Source organism: Coenobita brevimanus, chromosome 23 (genome assembly GCF_032717465.1).
Source record: "Coenobita brevimanus isolate Jiangsu-jjx chromosome 23, ASM3271746v2, whole genome shotgun sequence".
Taxonomy (NCBI): Eukaryota; Metazoa; Arthropoda; class Malacostraca; order Decapoda; family Coenobitidae; genus Coenobita; species Coenobita brevimanus.
The window spans coordinates 51151152-51171415 of NC_136976.1; the positions used below are offsets into that span (position 1 = coordinate 51151152).

General features: G+C 39.7%; 1 protein-coding gene across 1 annotated transcript in view; it reads right to left on the minus strand.

Moving 5' to 3' along the window:
* LOC145392703 (tektin-4-like) overlaps positions 1-20264 on the minus strand; it is a 45210-nt gene that overhangs the window by 10956 nt on the left and 13990 nt on the right. Inside the window, exons 4-6 of the mRNA XM_080267006.1 lie at positions 17622-17710; positions 6105-6132; positions 1138-1326 (exon numbers count right to left, since the gene is read on the minus strand). Coding sequence (XP_080123132.1) covers positions 1138-1326; positions 6105-6132; positions 17622-17710 — 306 coding nt within the window. The remainder of the gene's footprint in view (positions 1-1137; positions 1327-6104; positions 6133-17621; positions 17711-20264) is intronic.

Consider the following 20264-nt stretch of genomic DNA (forward strand, 5'->3'; position numbering starts at 1 on the left):
TGCTGTTGATGTCCTTTTAAAAAATATAGCCTGCATAAACAGTGCAGATGAGCATACTAACAGGTCAGATGCAGAAAAGTGGTGGTATAGAAGAGTTACTAGAAAGCCTCCTAACCTAACGACGAGAGTACGAACCATGTCAGGAAGGTACGGTAAGTGCGACACAAAAGTTACTAAGTATAGTGTAGGTCACGGTGAATTAACAGTCTGTCAGGTGACGGCTTCTGTTTGTCAATCCTTTATACCTCTGTCGTTAAAAGATATTATTAATTTGAGAGGAGACCTCTTCTAATGAGAGTCACTAAAAGCTTTGCTTAACACACTGGTTCGAAAAGTCTTTGTTAAAGCTCAAGAATATGGGCTGGAGGTGACAAGAATAAATAAATAGTATGTCATCGACCTCAAGAGGTGTTATGTCCACCTCTGTCTTGCCCTGCCCTGTCCTGCCCTGCCATGCCTAGCTTTCCTTTTCCATGTTCTGTCCTGCTCTGCCTTGCCCTGCCCTCCCCCATTTTACCTTTGCCTTTCCTCCTTGGTCTTCCCCTCTTCCCCTCGTCTGTGCCACCCTTCTCCACCCTGCCTATAATCTCTCCCTCCCTCCCCTCCTATAACTAACCTTTTCCACCCGCCCCTACCATGTCCTGGGGTGTGTTTCTCACGAGATATAATACTGAAATCGCTTGACTTTAAGTTGACTTGACTTTGACATTCAGCCAAAAGAGTTGTTAGAGCAAACCCAAAAAGCCCCAGTGAAGACAAGTTACAGCTAAGAAAGCTCTAGGAGCCTCTTTACTTTCACTAGATTTTCAGTTTACTTACACATGACTTTTGATCGTGGCTAAAGAAACATCCCCCGTATGCCTGAGTATTATATCTCGTTCATTTCGACCCGTGTGATCTTCCAGCAGCAGAGAAGTACGCACAGATTTGACTGCTTTAGCGCAACCGTCCTGAAGCTCAATTACAAGTCAAGTGAAAATCAAAGATGAATATAATCCTTTAATTCTCTCTATGGAGATGATGTAGAGCCATATCACTGTCATTCTGTCACTGAGCTACGGAAATTAAGCTGTAAAGGGACAAATTTTCCAAGTTAAGGTGGAGAAATTATAGCCTGACCTTGAACTATAGCCTAACCTTGAACTGCGCCCCAAATCTGTCGTTGACCAGCTTGGCGGCCAAGTGGTCAAGCTGGAAGGCCTCCTGTTTGTCGGACCAGTCGTGCTCCAGCAGTCTCTTCACCTCCAGCAGCCGCCTTATCTGTGCATCAGTCTCCTGCAGCGTCTGTGTCACCAGCGCCCGCCCCGTTCGTAGGGTCTCTGTCTCCTGTAATTGAGTGCGTTCTAAATTAATATTGTACTAGACCAGACTCACACCATTTCACACTTGTCATACTCCCTCACTCCAGCTCCCTCACCTGCTACTATAATATATTCCAAATCTGAATTGTAGTTATAGGTGTTGACGCTGGAGTGAAAGTATGGGCAGGTAGGGATGGGTGTGAGTCATGACTGAGTGTAATTCTATTTGTGGCATGAACTGGTTAGGAGAGAGGAACGAGAACATCGTCACAGTGAGATCAAAATCAGACACAGGGTCATACTCTGGGTAACATTAGAGGTTTATTAACATCTCTAGCTTAGATAATTATTCTGCAAATAACACCTCATTATCCTATGTCGCTATTAAAACGATATAAACAACATGCGTGACAGTCCTAAAATGCAATAAGACAGTTTGCGTACCCTAGGCCTAGCTCAGTGTGACGAGGCCATGAGAAAAGAGGGAGGTGCATGAGAAAAAAGAGAAAACAATAAGAAAAAAAAAGAAAGTTAAAGAAAAGACATGAAAAAAGAACAAAGGAAAAATATGACAGGGAAAAAGAAAGGATGAAAAGCGAAGACACAGAAACAGGGCACAAGGAGAAATAATGACGAGGAAAAGAGAACACAGGAAGAAACAGGCCACAGGAAGAGAAGAGGAAGGAAAGGGAAGACAAAATAACAGAGCACGAGGAGTAATGAGGACAAGAAAAACGAGAACAAGAAGACAGCACAGACAAGAAAAAAAAAAAAAGAAAAGTGCGGATACGGGGAAAAAACAGGGGCAGTGAAACATGAGGACAAGAGAGAGGGAGAGAACAGGGATAAAGAGATACAAAGAGGAATGAGGGCAAGGGGGAGAAGAGGGATAAGGGGGCACAAGGAAAAACTAGGATAAGGGAAAGACACACACACACACACACACACACACACACACTAGAGACAAAAAGGAGATGGCAAATGTAATGAGCTTACTGAAAGAAGTATCAGAGGAAATCTGTAGTAAAGACATAGAGGAACACAAAAGGTTAGGGAAATACGAGAAAAGCAAGACAAGACCTCTAAAGGTGACTTTCCAGAGTGTAAACACTGTGGAAGAGATACTAAAAAATGCAAAGAATCTTATGGAAAAAGAGGAGTTCAAAAATGTATGGATAAAAAGATGCCTAACACAAGAGGAACTGGAATTACTGAAAGAGAAAAGGGAGGAAGCAAAAACAAAAAATGAGGGAAGATCAGAAGAGGACAAGAAGAAATTTTTTTACAAAGTAATAGGGTTGCAGGTACGAAAGTGGTACACAAACAGGATGGAAGAAAAAGGAGGAAGTTAGTAGAACCATGTCATGACAAGTATATAAACAAGATGATAAAATTGATGTACTCAAATGTGGATGGAATGGTATCTAAATTACTAGAGATGAATGATTATGTCAGAGAAAATGAACCACAAATAATATGCCTAACTGAGACAAAATTAACACCAAGGATATCCAATGACATACTAAACTTAGAGGAATACAATATATGGAGAAGAGACAGAAACTTAAAAAAAGGAGGAGGAATTATAATATTAACTAAGAAAAATCTAAAAGTCAAGGAAATAAACCTAGATATACCATCACAAGTAGAACTGATTGCAGTAGAGATCGACACATCTGAAGGTAAAGTAATTGTAGCCAATTTGTATATGCCACCCAGATCAAACACTTGGGAAAGAGACGAATATGAGGACCTGGCAGAGAGTACAATTCAGAGTATAAGATCCTTGCTACATAAAATGGAAGAGAAATCGGAAAGAATTATACTAACTGGGGATTTCAATACAAATATAAATTGGAATACTCTAGATATAAATAGCCAAGAAAGCTGTTGGGACCAAAAGCTCCTGGATCTCGTACAAGAGTTTTTCTTAACGCAACATGTGAGGGAAACCACTAGAAAAAAGAGGACTTGATGTACCTTCAGTGCTAGATCTAATATTTACTAGGCAAGAAAATGACATTGACAGTTTAATATATCACCCTCCACTCGGCAAAAGCGATCATGCAGTACTAAATTATAACTTCAGGATAGCATATGACATAGTAAACAGCAATGACAGTTACAAAAAGAGACTAAACTATAAAAAGGGAAATTATCAAGACCTAAAGAAGTATTTCTTAGAAGTTGACTGGGAAAATGAGCTGAGAGGACAAGATTTAAATGCTGTATATAAAAAATTTTTGTGAATTTTATGAAATAGGAGTCCAGAAGTACATCCCACAGCACAAAGAAGCAGATAAGAAAATACAGAAATGGTTCAATACAGAATGTAAAAAATCAAAAGAAAGAAGAGATTTGTTGTGGAATAGATACAGAAGACACAATAGTGAAAGGGCGTATAATAATTACAAACAGGCAAGAAACGACTATACAAGAATAAGGAGGGAAGCCCAAAAACAGTTTGAGGAGGATATAATAAATAAAAGTAGTGATCAACCAAAACTGTTTTACAGCTATATCAGAAGCAAAACCAAAGTAAAAGATATAATACAATCCATCACGGACGAGGGAATCACTTATACACAAGAGAAAGATATTTGTGAAGCACTAAATAAGAATTTCCAATTAGTTTTTACAGAAGAAAAAAATTTTGAGAGGGAATATGTGGAACACGCATGTCCACACATACTACCAGATATACAAATAGCAGAAAAAGTAATACAGGAGGAGTTAAGTAGATTAGACAGAGGAAAAGCAAGTGGTCCTGATGAAATTTCATGTTGGGTGTTACGAGAATGTGCAAAGGAGTTAAGTAAACCATTATTTTCAATTTTCAAGAAATCCTTGAGTCAAGGGAAACTACCTGATATTTGGAAAAAAGCAAATATAGTCCCCTTATTCAAGAAAGGAAATAGACAAAATCCTCTCAACTACCGACCAGTATCACTGACCAGTGTTGTAAGCAAGGTATTAGAAAAACTTATAAGAAAAGCTTGGGTAAATCATCTAGAAGAACACAGTATGATAACAGAAAGACAGTTTGGCTTCAGAAAAGGAAAATCATGTGTTACTAATCTGTTGAGCTATTATGACAGAGTAACAAACACAATACAGGAAAGGGAAGGATGGGTGGACAGTATCTATTTAGATTTCAAGAAAGCTTTTGACACAGTACCACACCAAAGACTTTTATGGAAGCTGTACCATCAAGGAGGAATTCGAGGCAAACTGTTTTGTTGGATGCAAGACTTTCTCATAAAAAGAGAAATGAGGACAGTACTAAGAGGAAACTACTCATCATGGAAAGAAGTGACTAGTGGAGTACAACAGGGTTCGGTGCTGGCACCAATCATGTTTCTAGTGTACATAAATGATATAAACAGTAACACTGGAAATGACAGCTATCTGAATATGTTTGCAGATGATGCAAAAATACAAAGGAGAATTACTAGCACAGACTCTTGTAGGGAGCTACAAGAAGAATTAAATAAACTTCATGAATGGAGTAGTACATGGCAAATGGAATTCAATGTGGACAAGTGTCATGTAATCAAGTTTGGTAAAAGTGGAAAAAGACCTGATTGGGATTAAAAGTTAGGAAATAAAACCCTATACACATCAGAAAGAGAGAAAGACCTAGGTGTGATTATCAATAACAGACTATCTCCAGCTGACCACATCAGCGAGAAGGTACGGAACTTGTATACACTGCTTGCAAATATGAGAATAGCATTCACATACATAAATGAAGACATGCTAAGAAGGATAATAACATCATTCATTAGACCAACCCTGGAATATGCATCAATAGTCTGGAGTCCTCATCTCAAAAAGCATATAGACAAGATTGAAAAAGTTCAAAGGGCCGCTACAAGATGGATACCAAGCTTAAGGGACCTAAGCTACGAAGAAAGACTAAATAAACTGAATCTACCAACACTACAGGAGAGAAGGAAAAGAGGTGACATGATAATGCTATATAAGTGCATATCAGGAAAGGAGAAAATAGACATAAATGATTACTTAACATATGGAGAAGCATCAGCAAGAGGACACTGCAAAAAACTGCATAAGAAGAGAGGTGATAAAGACGTAAGGAAATTCAGTTTCCCAAACAGAGCAATTGATCAATGGAATGCACTACCGAATGAAATAGTGTGTGCCAAAACAATTAACAAATTTAAGGATAGGTACGATAAATATGGTCTAAGACACGGGACAATACGAGCTTGACTCATTCCTGTAAAGATACAATTAGGTAAGAACAATTAGGTAAGAACACACACACACACACACACACACACACACACACACACAATTCTCTAGACAGGGGTACTCACCCTTTTCGTCCGATGGGTCGAACTCTGCTTTCGACGTAATTGGTCGCATTTTCCTTATAATACATGCTTGAGAACGAGACTAGAGAGATGAAATTTATACAAATATAACCCACGATCTGTTATACTGTTATTTTGGTATTTCGCTGTAACTGAATCACTTGCCTCGTTTCACTAAACAGTAACACAAATATGATGTGCGATTCATTAAATAAAACCGGTTTAAATGTTGACACCTGTGTCTATATATATATATATATATATATATATATATATATATATATATCTATATATATATATATATATATGAACTTGATTTATGGAAGAGGGCCGAATGGAAAGTGCTGGTAAACGTGTTCTGACCGCGGGCTACAGGTTTGTCACCCCTGATCTAGAACAGCGGAACAATAACGTAGTAATGTCGAGCTGAAGAGTGTGGCCGAACCCCGTGCCATCCACCCACCTTCTCCAGAGCCAGTGTCACCGGGTCCCTGGGGAAGAAGAAGGCTTAGGGTTAATGCCTGTCAGATGCACGAGGCTCAGTAAAAGCAGCAGTTAGACTTTTGTAGTCTCAAATCCCTCCTGTAACACGATAGGAAGCAGCTCTGGCAAATATTCATAAAGTATCTTACCTACGTGTTATGATAAACAAACCAAAGCTGGCAACGCTTTCCATCTTACATCATATTTTTGCCACACTCACAAGGCTGGCCAAATCCAGTGTGTCACTCACTGAGTTACTGTACTTTTTTGAAGGATGACGTCCGAGAAGTTATAACAGTACAGTTTTATAAGCATTATTTTCATTTCATTATATATATATATATATATATATATATATATATATATATATATATCTAGATATATATATATATATATATATTGTTACGGAACAGAGAAAGATAACGTACACTTTAAGTGAGAATACGAAGAGTCACTACTGTCCCGTAAAGTTCCAGGTTCAAAACAAAAGAGTTAGGTAAAATTACAAGTTAAAGTTTAATGCACAAACTAACAACAAAACATTCAGAACTCATAAGGATAATGTAATGGCAAATAAACAGGTTAAATATATGGTTAACTGCAATAGCCTCTATTAACACGAAATTAGCAAGAGTAAATTTATCTAAGTCAGCCCTGATAAAATGAGATACCAGATAATACTCAGTGAATGCCAGATAAATAATTACAGATACAAACTATTATCAAAAATGACTGACAGAGAACCCTACATAAATTACAAACTTCACTAGGCCTACAAATTAAACTTATGCTATACAGTACAAGAACAAAATGCAACAACGGTTATACTCAAATTACACACAGCTGCTAGATGGTTGGAGACTTCTTGAGCACTCACAATAATAATATCTGTACAGGGGAGGACAGAGATGTGAACAAAATGAGGAGCAGATCTAAGTGGCAATGATGCAGAGATTGAGCTCATTATATAGGGGCCAGCAGAGCCTGATACAACTTGTAAGAAGGACGCGCAAATGAAGCCACGGGGACAAAGAGCTGAAAATCCCGCAAAGTATAACAGAGAGAACGACTTACTCTACTATAACGGTAGAAGGGGGGGACTGAGGCAGAACACGCTCGTGATCAAACATGCAGCAACTGTGCGTTAAAATTACACAAAGGATGATGAAATCATAGGCTATGTAACACCTCCCCACAAAGAAAAAAGAAATTTACAAAGGAAATTTCTTATTACTCTAAAACAATCTGTACATGGCATTACAGAACATGCAAATGTCCTTCCCAGTGCTACAAAACATGAGACCTCCCTAGCACGTTCAGTCATAGGTACTTGCCAGTATCCCTTTAACAAATCAAACTTACTTATGTACCTAGCCTTTCCGATCTTGTCTATGCAATCTTCCACGCGAGGGAGAGGGTAAGTGTCTGTTTTGGTTATCTGATTAACACGTCTGTAGTCAATGCAAAGCCGCTGTGACCCACCTGGCTTAGGGACCAGAGTGACAGGAGAACTCCACTCGCTCTGACAGGGCTCAATCATCTTGTGGTCCAACAGGTAGCCAAGCTCCTTCTGGATGAGAGGAACTTTCACTGGGTTCACACGGTAAGGAGGCAATTTAATTGGCTTTGCGTCTCCAACATCGACATCATGCATCAACACAGTGGTTCTTCCTGGAGTAGCACGGAACACTTGCGGGTACTCCTGCAGTAATGCCGAAAACTCCTGCCTTTCCTTGGGAGGTAGATGAGAAGGCTTAGTCTGGAGATCATTCATGATATCAGGATTCTTCCCCAAACTATCACTCAGGCTCATACTGCATGGGAGAGCTTCACTTGCAGACTCGGGTGGAACAGCTACAGTGCAGACTGGATTATTTTCGTCCCGCCTGTGATATAACTTTAGCATGTTGATGTGACATAGTTGCTTGCTCTTTCTACGATCTGGCGTGGCGATGACATAGTTGACATCACTGAGTTTCTTCTCCACGAAATAAGGGCCACTAAACTTGGCTTGAAGAGGTTGCCCATGAACTGGTAGCAGAATCAAAACCTGATCTCCTGGCTGAAAGTGGCGTAACCTGGACTTCTTGTCATACCAAGTCTTCATCTTCTCCTGAGCAGCTCCTAAATTCTCTCTCGCCAGCTGTAAAGCAGTGGACAGCCGTTCTTTGAACTTCATCACATACTCCAGCAGGTTGACGTCATCTTCCTCTGACAGCCAGCATTCCTTGAGTAACTTAAGGGGTCCTCTTTACTTCATGGCCAAACAGTAGTTCAAAAGGTGAGAAGCCCAGTGATTCATTTGGAGATTCTCTTGCAGCAAATACAACGAATGGAAGACCTTTATCCCAGTCTTTCTGATGTTCCAAACAGTATTTCTTGAGCATCGATTTGAGTGTTTGATGATATCTCTCCAACGCTCCTTGGGTCTGGGGATGGTAAGCTGAAGACGTGATCTGGGAGATGCCCAACTCTTTCAGAGACTGCTTGAAAACGTTTGACATGAAATTACTTCCCGGTCTGACTGTACCTCCTTGGGCAGACCAAACTTTGTGAAGAACCCTAGCATTTCCTTAACCACGTTCTTTGCTGAGATGTTTCTAAGTGGAATGGCTTCAGGATAACGAGTAGCCATATCAATCATGGTCAACACATAAGAAAATCCTGAAGAAGTCTTAGGAAGAGGGCCCACAATATCCACCAACACACGGGTGAAAGGCGCCTCAAAAGGAGGAATGGGAACTAGAGGTGCAACCTTTTCGGTCTGATTACACTTCCCCACAACTTGACAGGTGTGACAAGACTTACAATACCAGGAAACATCCCTGAAGATACCTGGCCAGTAGAAGTGTTTCAAAATGCGTGCCAGTCTTCCTCACTCCAAGGTGTCCTGCCAAACTGGAATCATGAGCCACTCGAATGATATCCTGCCTACAAACACGAGGGATGACAACCTGATGTACAACTTCCCACTCACAGTCGGCTGATGCTGTTGGGGGTCTCCACTTCCTCATAAGTACTCCTGACTTTACATAATAACAAGTAGAAGCACCGGCTGACTCTTCTTCACTGTAAGCAGAGTTAGCTAGACCTTTCAACTCAGGGTCAGCAACCTGCAACTCAACCAACTCTTGACGAGACAAATTATCAACACTACGGGGTACTGCCTCATCTGGTGAGTGGTCCAAATTAGCAAGAAAAGTGTCAGCTAGGGTAACATCATCATCATCATTATCCTCTAAATCACCAGTAACTTTAGACTTAGCCCTAGTGACAGCACATGCAGGGAACACATCAGGGACATCACAATCCTGGGACGCAGCCACTGGCTCACTAGACAACTGAGGAGCTGGACACACTTGACTTCCACCAATATCATTTCCAAGTAAGAAAGTTACACCTGACATTGGGAGTGTCTCAACCAACCCAACCATAACAGAACCATTAACAAAACCAGACTCTAAATTCACTCTGCACAAAGGAACAGAGAAGTAATTATTCCCTACACCTTGTAAGATTACAGTTTCATCAGAGGAATTAAAATTAGAGCCTAGAACACTGGTCAGCATAAGGGATTGGCAAGCACCTGTATCACGATATATTTTAACTGATTTCCTGTCATTACTGTCCAGAGGACTGACAAAACCATCAGACAGGAAATTAGCACATGAACTCTTGAGAGTGTCACCCACGTTACTGCTCAAAAGAGGAGCTCCATCATGAGAATTTAAGTTACCCCTCAAAGCAGGTTCAGTTAACTCAGTTAAAGAATTCTGGGAACTCTCAAGAGTGGACACTAGACCAATTGACTGAATATTTAAAGACTCCTTTTGTTCACATCACGCTGTCTCCTGAAACATCTCTCCGTAGTATGACCAAGCTTACTACAATAAGTACATTTACTTTTCTGAAATCTAGAGGTGAAGCTGGTATTTACTTCCTGAGAAACATCATCCTTATTCTCTTTCCTGTTACCTGTACTCTGAGTAGAGGCAACGTACTTACTCTCAGCTTTCATTTTTCTCTAGAATATCTCTTGTGAGTGAGAACATATTCATCAGCTAAAACTGCAGCATCAGACAAATTATCTATTCTTTTCTCATCAAGATATAGGCTTACATCTTTACTAATACACCTTTTGAAGTCCTCCAGCAAAATCATCTGCTTAAATTTGTCAAAATCAGAATCCACATTCTTAGAATTTAACCACTGCTCTAACAAATCTTCTTTGATTTTTGCATACTCAACATGGGATTGCTTATCTTGCTTGTAAGTTGTCCTAAATTTTACTCTATAGGCTTCAGGAACAAGCTCATAGGCCTTAAGAATCAAGCTCTTAACTACATCATAATTATCAGATTGATCCTGAGGCAAAGGTGCGTAAGTTATTTGAGCTTTACCGGTGAGAACAGTTTGAAGGAGTACTGGCCAATACTCCTTAGGCCAATTAAAACCTGTAGCTACCCTCTCAAACAACTGAAAATACTTTGTTAAATCAGATTCATTAAAAGGAGGGACAAGTTTAACATTTTTAGCCACATCAAAATCATCAGAGCTAGATGATCCAGTTCCACCTTGTTTCATGCGATACTCATGGTCTGCCTGAATCCTGGCAAGTTCAATTTGTGCCTGAGCCTGTACCTCTGCCTCTTGAATACGAGCATTTGCCTCCTTAACATCAGCCTCCTTAGCACGTGCTTGAAATTCAGCTTCCTTCACTCGAGCCTCCTGCAGGGCTAGCTGTAACTTAGCTAATTCAATCTGCGTTTGCTCATTTGGAGGAGTTACATTAAACAAGCTTTTATTAATCATGCCAACAATTTGATCTTTAGAATGATGAGAGTGAACTGCAATTCCCAATTGTTGAGCAACGAGCTTAAGTTCATTCTTTGTTCTGATTTCTATATCACACACTGTTTGCACATTTGACAAAAAATCTTTGGCTTCATCAAGTGTAGAAATAGTAGCCATCATGAATATATCACAGTCACAAAATATCAAACAATATCCTTATGATAATATCCTGAATATCCTGATATGAGGTCGCCAAATTTATGTTACGGAACAGAGAAAGATAACGTACACTTTATAAGTGAGAATACGAAGAGTCACTAATGTCCCGTAAAGTTCCAGGTTCAAAACAAAAGAGTTAGGTAAAATTACAAGTTAAAGTTTAATGCACAAACTAACAACAAAACATTCAGAACTCATAAGGATAATGTAATGGCAAATAAACAGGTTAAATATATGGTTAACTGCAATAGCCTCTATTAACACGAAATTAGCAAGAGTAAATTTATCTAAGTCAGCCCTGATAAAATGAGATACCAGATAATACTCAGTGAATGCCAGATAAATAATTACAGATACAAAGTATTATCAAAAATGACTGACAAAGAACCCTACATAAATTACAAACTTCACTAGGCCTACAAATTAAACTTATGCTATACAGTACAAGAACAAAATGCAACAACGGTTACACTCAAATTACACACAGCTGCTAGATGGTTGGAGACTTCTTGAGCACTCACAATAATAATATCTGTACAGGGGAGGACAGAGATGTGAACAAAATGAGGAGCAGATCTAAGTGGCAATGATGCAGAGATTGCGCTCATTATATAGGGGCCAGCAGAGCCTGATACAACTTGTAAGAAGGACGCGCAAATGAAGCCACGGGGACAAAGAGCTGAAAATCCCGCAAAGTATAACAGAGAGAACGACTTACTCTACTATAACGGTAGAAGGGGGGGACTGAGGCAGAACACGCTCGTGATCAAACATGCAGCAACTGTGCGTTAAAATTACACAAAGGATGATGAAATCATAGGCTATGTAACAATATATATATATATATATATATATATATATATATATATATATATATATATATATATATATATATATATATATATATATATATATATATATATATATATATATATATATATATATATATATATATATATATATATATATATATATATATATATATATATATATATATATATATATATACCTAGGCTGCTTCCCCCAAGGAAAGGGAGGTAGCCGAGACAGGACGACACACTCCCCATTTACTCATCCATTCAAACACATTCATTCGCATCTTAGCCCCAAAGGGGAGAACGGACAGATCCTCACTGCACCACACCGCACAAGGGTCAACTGCGCAATGCAATCAGTGACATCCGTAGCAGGGCCCGACAGCAGAACTGGTTTACCCCTGCCACATCATAACAGACCCATCCCCTTACCCGCACCTGACCTGACTAGTTGATCAGACCAAATGCGGGAGAATATCCCCTCAGGGCTGCGTCATCACTTATTCATTCACAATTTCTCTCCATTTATTTCTGTCACGCACAGCCACTCTTCCTTGCTCAACAGAAATATATATATATATATATATATATATATATATATATATATATATATATATATATATATATATATATATATATATATATATATATATATACTTTTTGCTCTCTTTCTTTCCCTTGTACTTTGTCTGTCCAACCCCTCTGCATTTTACTTTCATTTAGTTATTTCCCTCTCTCCATTGTCTGGTTCCTGCGAGCCACTGGCATTGGCTCCAGGGTAAAATATTTTTCTGCCTAAGAAATCTTGATGAACTTTGGTGACGAAGCAATGACCCTCAGTTCCGTGCAGCCCTTAAGTGGGCAGGGGGTGCTAAGTATCCCACGGTGTAGGAATAAGTTTATACATCCAGAAAGAACCTTAAGAATAGGTAACTGGAATGTTCGAACTCTCAATCAGGCTGGTAAAATGGAAGAACTTATTTCTGTGTTCAAGGAATACAAGATGGATATTTGTGCTCTTACAGAAACGAGGTTGCATGGAGTTGATAAAATGAATTTAGAAGATGGTATTACTATGCTGGTTTCTGGTAGGAGTGATGGAAATCATTACCAAGGAGTAGGCTTACTGCTGAGTAGAGATGCTTGTAAGGCAGTATGTGAGTTTGAACCAATTAATGAGCGCTTGCTTTATGCTCGTTTAAAATCTGATCATGGTAATATCAGTATGGTTGTAGGGTACGCTCCGACAAATGAGGCTGCTGATGAAGGATGACTTATGAGAAGCTGCAGGATGTAGTGAATAGAGTGGCAGGACATGATGTATTAGTTTGCATTGGTGATTTTAATGCGACTGTTGGCAGTAGTAGGGATGGCTTTGAAGACTGTATGGGTAAGGAGGGTGTTGGTATAAGAAACGAAAATGGGGTGCGATTTGAAAGCTTTTGTTTGGCAAATGACCTTATAATTGGTGGAACTATCTTTGAGCATAGAAAAATACATAAGACTATGGATTTCACCACGTAAATATTGTAACCAGATTGACCACATTGCAATTAGCAGAAGGCATAGGAGTTATTTTGCAAGATGTTTGCGTAAGGAGGGGGGCAGATATAGGTAGTGATCATCAACTTGTTGTGTCAAAGATTAAAATAAAACTTAAGAGAAACGTTAATGGTAATTGTAAAGGAGGTAATAATTATGATTTTGATGAGCTGAGGAATGATGAGAACACGAAGGAAAAGTTTCGGTGGGAATGTAGGAACAGGTTTCTAGTCCTGCAGACTTTGATGGAATCTGAAGACAATGATATTAATCAAATGTGAAGAGAGGTAAAAGAGGTTTTGCATGAGAGTGCTAAGGTTACTATTAAGAAAAAGGGAAAAGCGAGAAGGAAAAAGTGGATGTCAGATGAAACATGGAATGCAATTCAGAAAAGGAAAGAGGCTAAGTTAAGAAGTGAAGAACAACATGTTGATGGTCAGGTAGTTGAAGTACTTAAAGCAAAATACTGGAGTTTTGAAGTAAAAAGACTCGTTAGACGTGATAAGAGGAGGCAGTATAATGAAAAGGCAACAAAGACAGAAATTCTATCTATCTATCTATTGCCAGACACCATAATCCCGTAAAGAGTGGCCACTTGACACTGAGTTAGTTGTTTTACAGGGAGGGGCACCAACCCTCCACCAACCCACTTGTTGACACGTAGGGAGCACGTATGGTTTGGTTATATGGTTACCACCCAGCGTTGTAAAAGGTTTCTTGGCTTACAGGAAACCATTTGGCTTGTCACTCAGTGTAAAGCCACCTGTAAAGGAAAGAAAAGGAATAAGAAGTGACAGGAAAGATAGAAGAAATAGAAAGAGAGGAGGGCATGCACAGAAAAAGAATAATAAAAGCTAGGGAAGTAGGGAGCACTACATCAAGTGAGTGGATGATGGTCGCCACCACCTACCACAATGACAGAAATTAAATTAAGTAAAAATGACGGTCAGAGCACAAGAGCAGCGTATCAGGCCATAAAGGAGTTAACTGGGACTGAAAAGAGAAGGAAGGAAATACCTGTACGAGATAGAAATGGTAATTTGATGACTAAAGATTTGGATATAAAAGGAAGGTGGAAAGAGCACTTTGAATCTGTTCTAAACAGACCAATCCCAGCTGAAGAGGACATTTTGCCAGCCGAGAGAGATTTGCAGATAGAAACAGGGGATATAACCTTGGAAGAGGTAGCAAAATCTATAAAGGAGTTAAAGAACTTTAAGGCCCCAGGTGAGGATGGAATATTCCCTGAAATGCTTAAGGTGGAACATGACGAGTTGATGAATGCGCTTTTGAAACTTTTTAATGTGGCTTGGGATAATGGTGGAATTCCAGAAGTGTGGAAAAAATGGAGTGATTATAAATACCAAAAAAAGGGAGATTTAAGTGTGTGTGGCAATTGGAGGGGGATAACTTTGACACCTGTAGTTGCAAAAGTCTTTTCCAAAATCTTGTTAAACAGAATAGAGCTAGTAATTGACAAATTTTTAAGAGAAGAACAAGCGGGATTTAGAAAGGGTCGAGGTTGTAATGATCGGATTTTTATTGTAAGGCATCTAATGCAACAAGCTAATGAGATGAAAATGCCACCTAGTATGTTTTGTGGATTTTGAAAAGGCGTTTGATAGTGTTTCACGTGGAACTATGTTGAAAATTATGAGATTCTATGGTATACCAGAAAAGTTTGTAAATAATGTTAGAAGCCTGCATGAAGGTACTTTTTGTAAGGTAATGGTGGGTGGTTCTTTGAGTGATCCATTTCAAGTTAGGTCAGGAGTGATTCAAGGAGGAGTTCTTTCGCCATTGCTGTTTGTTTTGGTTACGGATTAAACTGTGTTATGCGAAAGGTTGTAAGGAGAACAGGTGCAGGAATTAACTGCAAAGAAAATAAGAAGTTGATGGATTTGGACTATGCTGATGATATTGTACAGATTTGCGGAAGTATTTACGAGATGCAGAGGGTGCTTGATTGTCTGGTGGAGGAAGGAGAAAAAGTGGGATTGGTAATAAACTGTGTAAAGACTGAAATTATTAATATGAACGTGGAGAACCAAATCGATTGTGTAATTGGGAATAATGTGGTGAAGAATGTAGAAAACTTTAAATATCTGGGAAGGATTGTATCATCTAATGGATCATTAAACAATGAAATTGAGGAGAGGATTAGACAGGCTTGGCGAGCTGTTGGAATGCTGAAATTTGTTTGGAATAATAATATGCTTTTGGTATATACTAAAGTGAAAATTTACAAGTCCATGGTTAGACCAATGTTAATTTATGGGCATGAGTCATGGTATAGTACAATTGCAACAGATCAGAAAGTATTAATATTTGAGAATAAAATACTGAGAAGGATTCTTGGGGTAAAGTGGCAAGACAGAGTTACAAATGAAAGAGTAAGGGATATTACGAGAGTGGAACCAGTTAATGAATATGTGAGACTGTCTCGCTGGAAGTGGCTGGGGCACATATACAGAAAAGAAGGCAGTTTAATACAGGATGTGCCAGAGTGGACTGCTAGAGGAAGAAGAGGTAGAGGTAATCCGAGGGAAACCTGGTTGAGGACAATGAAAAAAGAAGCAGGAGAGGAGTGTTGGTGGAGCCTGAAGGAGATGGCAAGAGACAAACATTGGTGAAGAGAGTTCATTGAGGCCCTATACATCCCGTGGGGTTCCACAGGAAATGATTGAATTGATTGAATATATATATATATATATATATATATATATATATATATATATATATATATATATATATATATATATATATATATATATTATAATATTTTGCTACACCGACAGAGGTGTGTCTGACGTGTGTTTGGTGTGCATCTTCGGTGTGTCAGAAGGATGTGTCCAAATCAAAGGACGCTTTCGGGGATGTGTTGGACTTGTACAGTAGATACGGTTGGGGTGGTTGCGGCTATCAAATGTGTCCTCTGTCGTGTTTGCAAGATGTGATTTTTGTATTGTTAACAACATCTTTTTGCAACCTCCTGACGATTTATGTCATCTATAATCCGATGATGTACAGGTATGTCGTTACTTTATTCTTGCTCTCACCAGACGATATATTTGAACTCAAGAAAGACCTTTATTACTGAAGGTGTTGGCCATGGAAAATTTAACACGTTTCGTTCGAAAAGTCTCTCCCAGGCTGAATAAAATTGTCTGAATGCGCTATTGAAGTGATTGCATAGTACTCTGAGTAACCCATTTGTAGTACTGGGATTAAAACAGCTGCCATTAGGTTCCTCGATCCTAATTTTTATTCCTAACGCTGAATAAAATCGTCTAAGTGTAGCAGGAATGTTAAAAAATAAAGGAATTGGAGGGATTTAACAGTATCATTACTTTTATTTTGTCGTCTTTCGCACGTTATTCATTACTTTCATTTGCCTGTGACATGTTTGGTGGCTGTGTGTGGGAAGGTGAAAGCCCGTCCTCTCGCTGGCTTAAGTGTCTTGGAATCGCCTGTTCCTCAACGACAGATTTTGCATGTTACACCTTCCTGTTATCGCGTACGGTGCTGGGGCAAACTCTGTCGATATAAATGCCGTGAAAGAGAATGTCAGAGTGCAATATGCATAACAAATTAGAGCCACAGCATGAATAACAAACTTACACCCAACATAAGCTGAAGAATGTTTGTAAATATCGCAAGATGGAACAGGCAATCTTTTACACAGCTTCACTCCTTCAGCCCATGATGTAATTTTTATCTTATTCTTGTTATCGCTTGACGCTTTATTCAGCATACTATACACTTTTCGAATTGAAGTGGTTAGCTACAGCTTCATTAACTCCTTCACTACTAGTATGCTCGTCTAACCGAAGCGAATTGTCTGAGATGACAGTAATAAACTTTAAAATATAATAGGGTACTGAGGGGGTTAGGCTGGAGCAAACCTGTGCATATCATTCCCATGGCATGATTAACATGATAAAAATCCCTAGCCCCTTTTCTTCTTGGTTGATGGCCAAGGGTAGTCAGACTGATTTAACTATTAACTATTAACCAAAGAGACTTATCGCGATCATATAACTTACATTCATCGAATTTAATGGAATTGGAAATTAGTAGTCAAGCTGTAGGAGTGGTTAGTTCCATCAGCTGAAAACACACCATACCTGGTTCGATCCACGTCCTGTCGGTAGCCTCTGATATGTATGCACTCAGCGGCGTTCCTCTCAGGCAGCTCCAGGGCATGCAGTGATGTCTGGCGGGGGAGGGGGGGCGGGTCAGTGTAGGAGGAAGACTGCTAGTGGAGGAGGGAAGAAGAATCGTCAGAGAAGGAAGAAAATTAACAATGAGAGATGGAGACTGTGAATGGAGGAAGAGGACAGAATGAATGAGGAAGACTAAGAATGGAGGAGCACCATCGAGGGAGGAAGAGGACTGCGAGTAGAGAGGGGGAAAAACTATGGAAGGAGATGTATTGACAATGAAGGATGCCAGGGAAGGAGGAAGACTGCAAGTGGAGTGGGGGCATAAAACAGTGGATGCAAAGAAAGAGTACAGATGATAAAACAAAGATGGCAGGGAAGGAATGAAGGACTGCACTTGAGAAAGGACAACACTGCAAAATAGCAGGGGTTTAATTGTTTATGCATATTAACTGCACAGGGTTCATTTAGGCAAACAATCCATTTTTGCTAAGTCTCCATCGTCCCCTGAAAGGCGATACAGTGGATAGAGGTGAGGGGTTAAGACGAGGAGAATGCAGGGCATGTGCAGGAGGGTGGAGGAAGGTGGAACGAAGGCTTAAATTTAAGAAGAATATGCAGAAAGGGGAATGAATGAAGGCTTGTAGCTGTGAAGTCTAGGCAGAAAGGAGTAGAATGGAATGCAGAAGAGTAGGAGGGAATGAAGGACTGATGCAGGGAGAGTGGGAGGGAATGAAGGACTGATGCAGGGAGAGTGGGAGGGAATGAAGGACTGATGCAGGGAGAGTGGGAGGGAATGAAGGACTGATGCAGGGAGAGTAGGAGGGAATGAAGGACTGATGCAGGGAGAGTGGGAGGGAATGAAGGACTGATGCAGGGAGAGTAGGAGGGAATGAAGGACTGATGCAGGGAGAGTAGGAGGGAATGAAGGACTGATGCAGGGAGAGTAGGAGGGAATGAAGGACTGATGCAGGGAGAGTGGGAGGGAATGAAGGACTGATGCAGGGAGAGTGGGAGGGAATGAAGGACTGATGCAGGGAGAGTGGGAGGGAATGAAGGACTGATGCAGGGAGAGTGGCTTAGTGGGAGGGAATGAAGGACTGATGCAGGGAGAGTGGCTTAGTGGGAGGGAATGAAGGGCTGGTGCAGGGAGAGTGGGAGGGAATGAAGGGCTGATGTAGGGAGTGTGCGGTAGAGTTTGCGCCACATCAAATCAAAACTACTTTAGGTATTTTGTTCACACTCAGACACAATGGGTCAATTTTATCCGTGTCCTGTGACCTTGACCTTTGACTGAACTTTTGTCATAGCTGAAGCCCTGCCTGACCATTAAACTTTCCACCAAGTTTGATTCAAATAAAAAATTGAGCTGACCTTGCCCTGTACCATTGACCACTGACCTTGCCCTGTGTCTTGACCTTTGACTGATGGTTCTCATAATCGAATCTTTTTATTCTTGGCTTATCCCCAATCTTCCATAAAGTTTGATCGAAATCGGACAATAACTATAGAAGATGACCTTTTCTTGTGACCATGTTTTAAAATACAACAGGCTTAATCGATGGCTGACCCTCATTCCATTCCACTAAGTTTGGTTAAAGTTGGATCGAAACTGTTTGAGCTATTTTAACAAATTCATTACATCCACGGGTCGAACTTTGACCTTGTCCTATAGCATTGATCTTCGCCTGATTGATCTTTAAATTGATACCTTGATAATTGCCTTGTCCTTAGATTTTGCCTTAGGTTTGGTCAAAGTTGGATAAAGACGGTTCAAGTTAATTTATTTAGCTGGGTCAACTTTTGACCTAGCCTAGTGACCTTGACCTCAGACATATTATTCTAAAACCAATAGGCTTCTGTATGGGCTGTGCCTCCACCCTTCCTGCAAGTTTGATTGAAATCTGGTGAAAACTGTTTATTTTAGTTCGTTTACTTCACACACACACACACACACACACACACACACACACACACACTGCTGAAAACATTACACCCACTCTCACTTCGTCAGTGCAGGCGTAATAACATGATAAGGTCCGTAGGATCTGTTTCTCGTCATTAATATTTTGTAATTGCAGGAAGGACAAGAAGACTGTTGATTCTCCCCGTGTATCTTGTTCTCTCTGAAGCGACAAATCTTAGCTGCTCAAGGGAAATTATCATTTTTTTTTTTTTTTTTCATAGGAAGGACGAAGGAAGGAGACTGTAGAGCCTAACCGCGTCTCTTGTTCTTCCTGCCAGCGAATCCGAGTTGGGTTACGAGAGGGAGTTGATCGTAGAATGGTTTGAGAATCCCACTGTTTGGTCTGCGGTGTTGGTGGTGATGTTTGCTGTTTACTTCAGTTTACTCACCACATAAACGGATAATCAAGGAAGGGATGATAAGAGAAGTGTTGCTTAGTTTGTCTCATCATTTAATTAACCTATATCTTTTTAAAAAGCGTCGTCTTCCATGCATTCCAGTCGTTTTCTAAGTGGCTCTATATTTTTCGTAACACATCTTAGTGATTTATTATGCCTATTACATCTGATATTCCGTGTTTTATATATATATATAAATATATATATATATATATATATATATATATATATATATATATATAT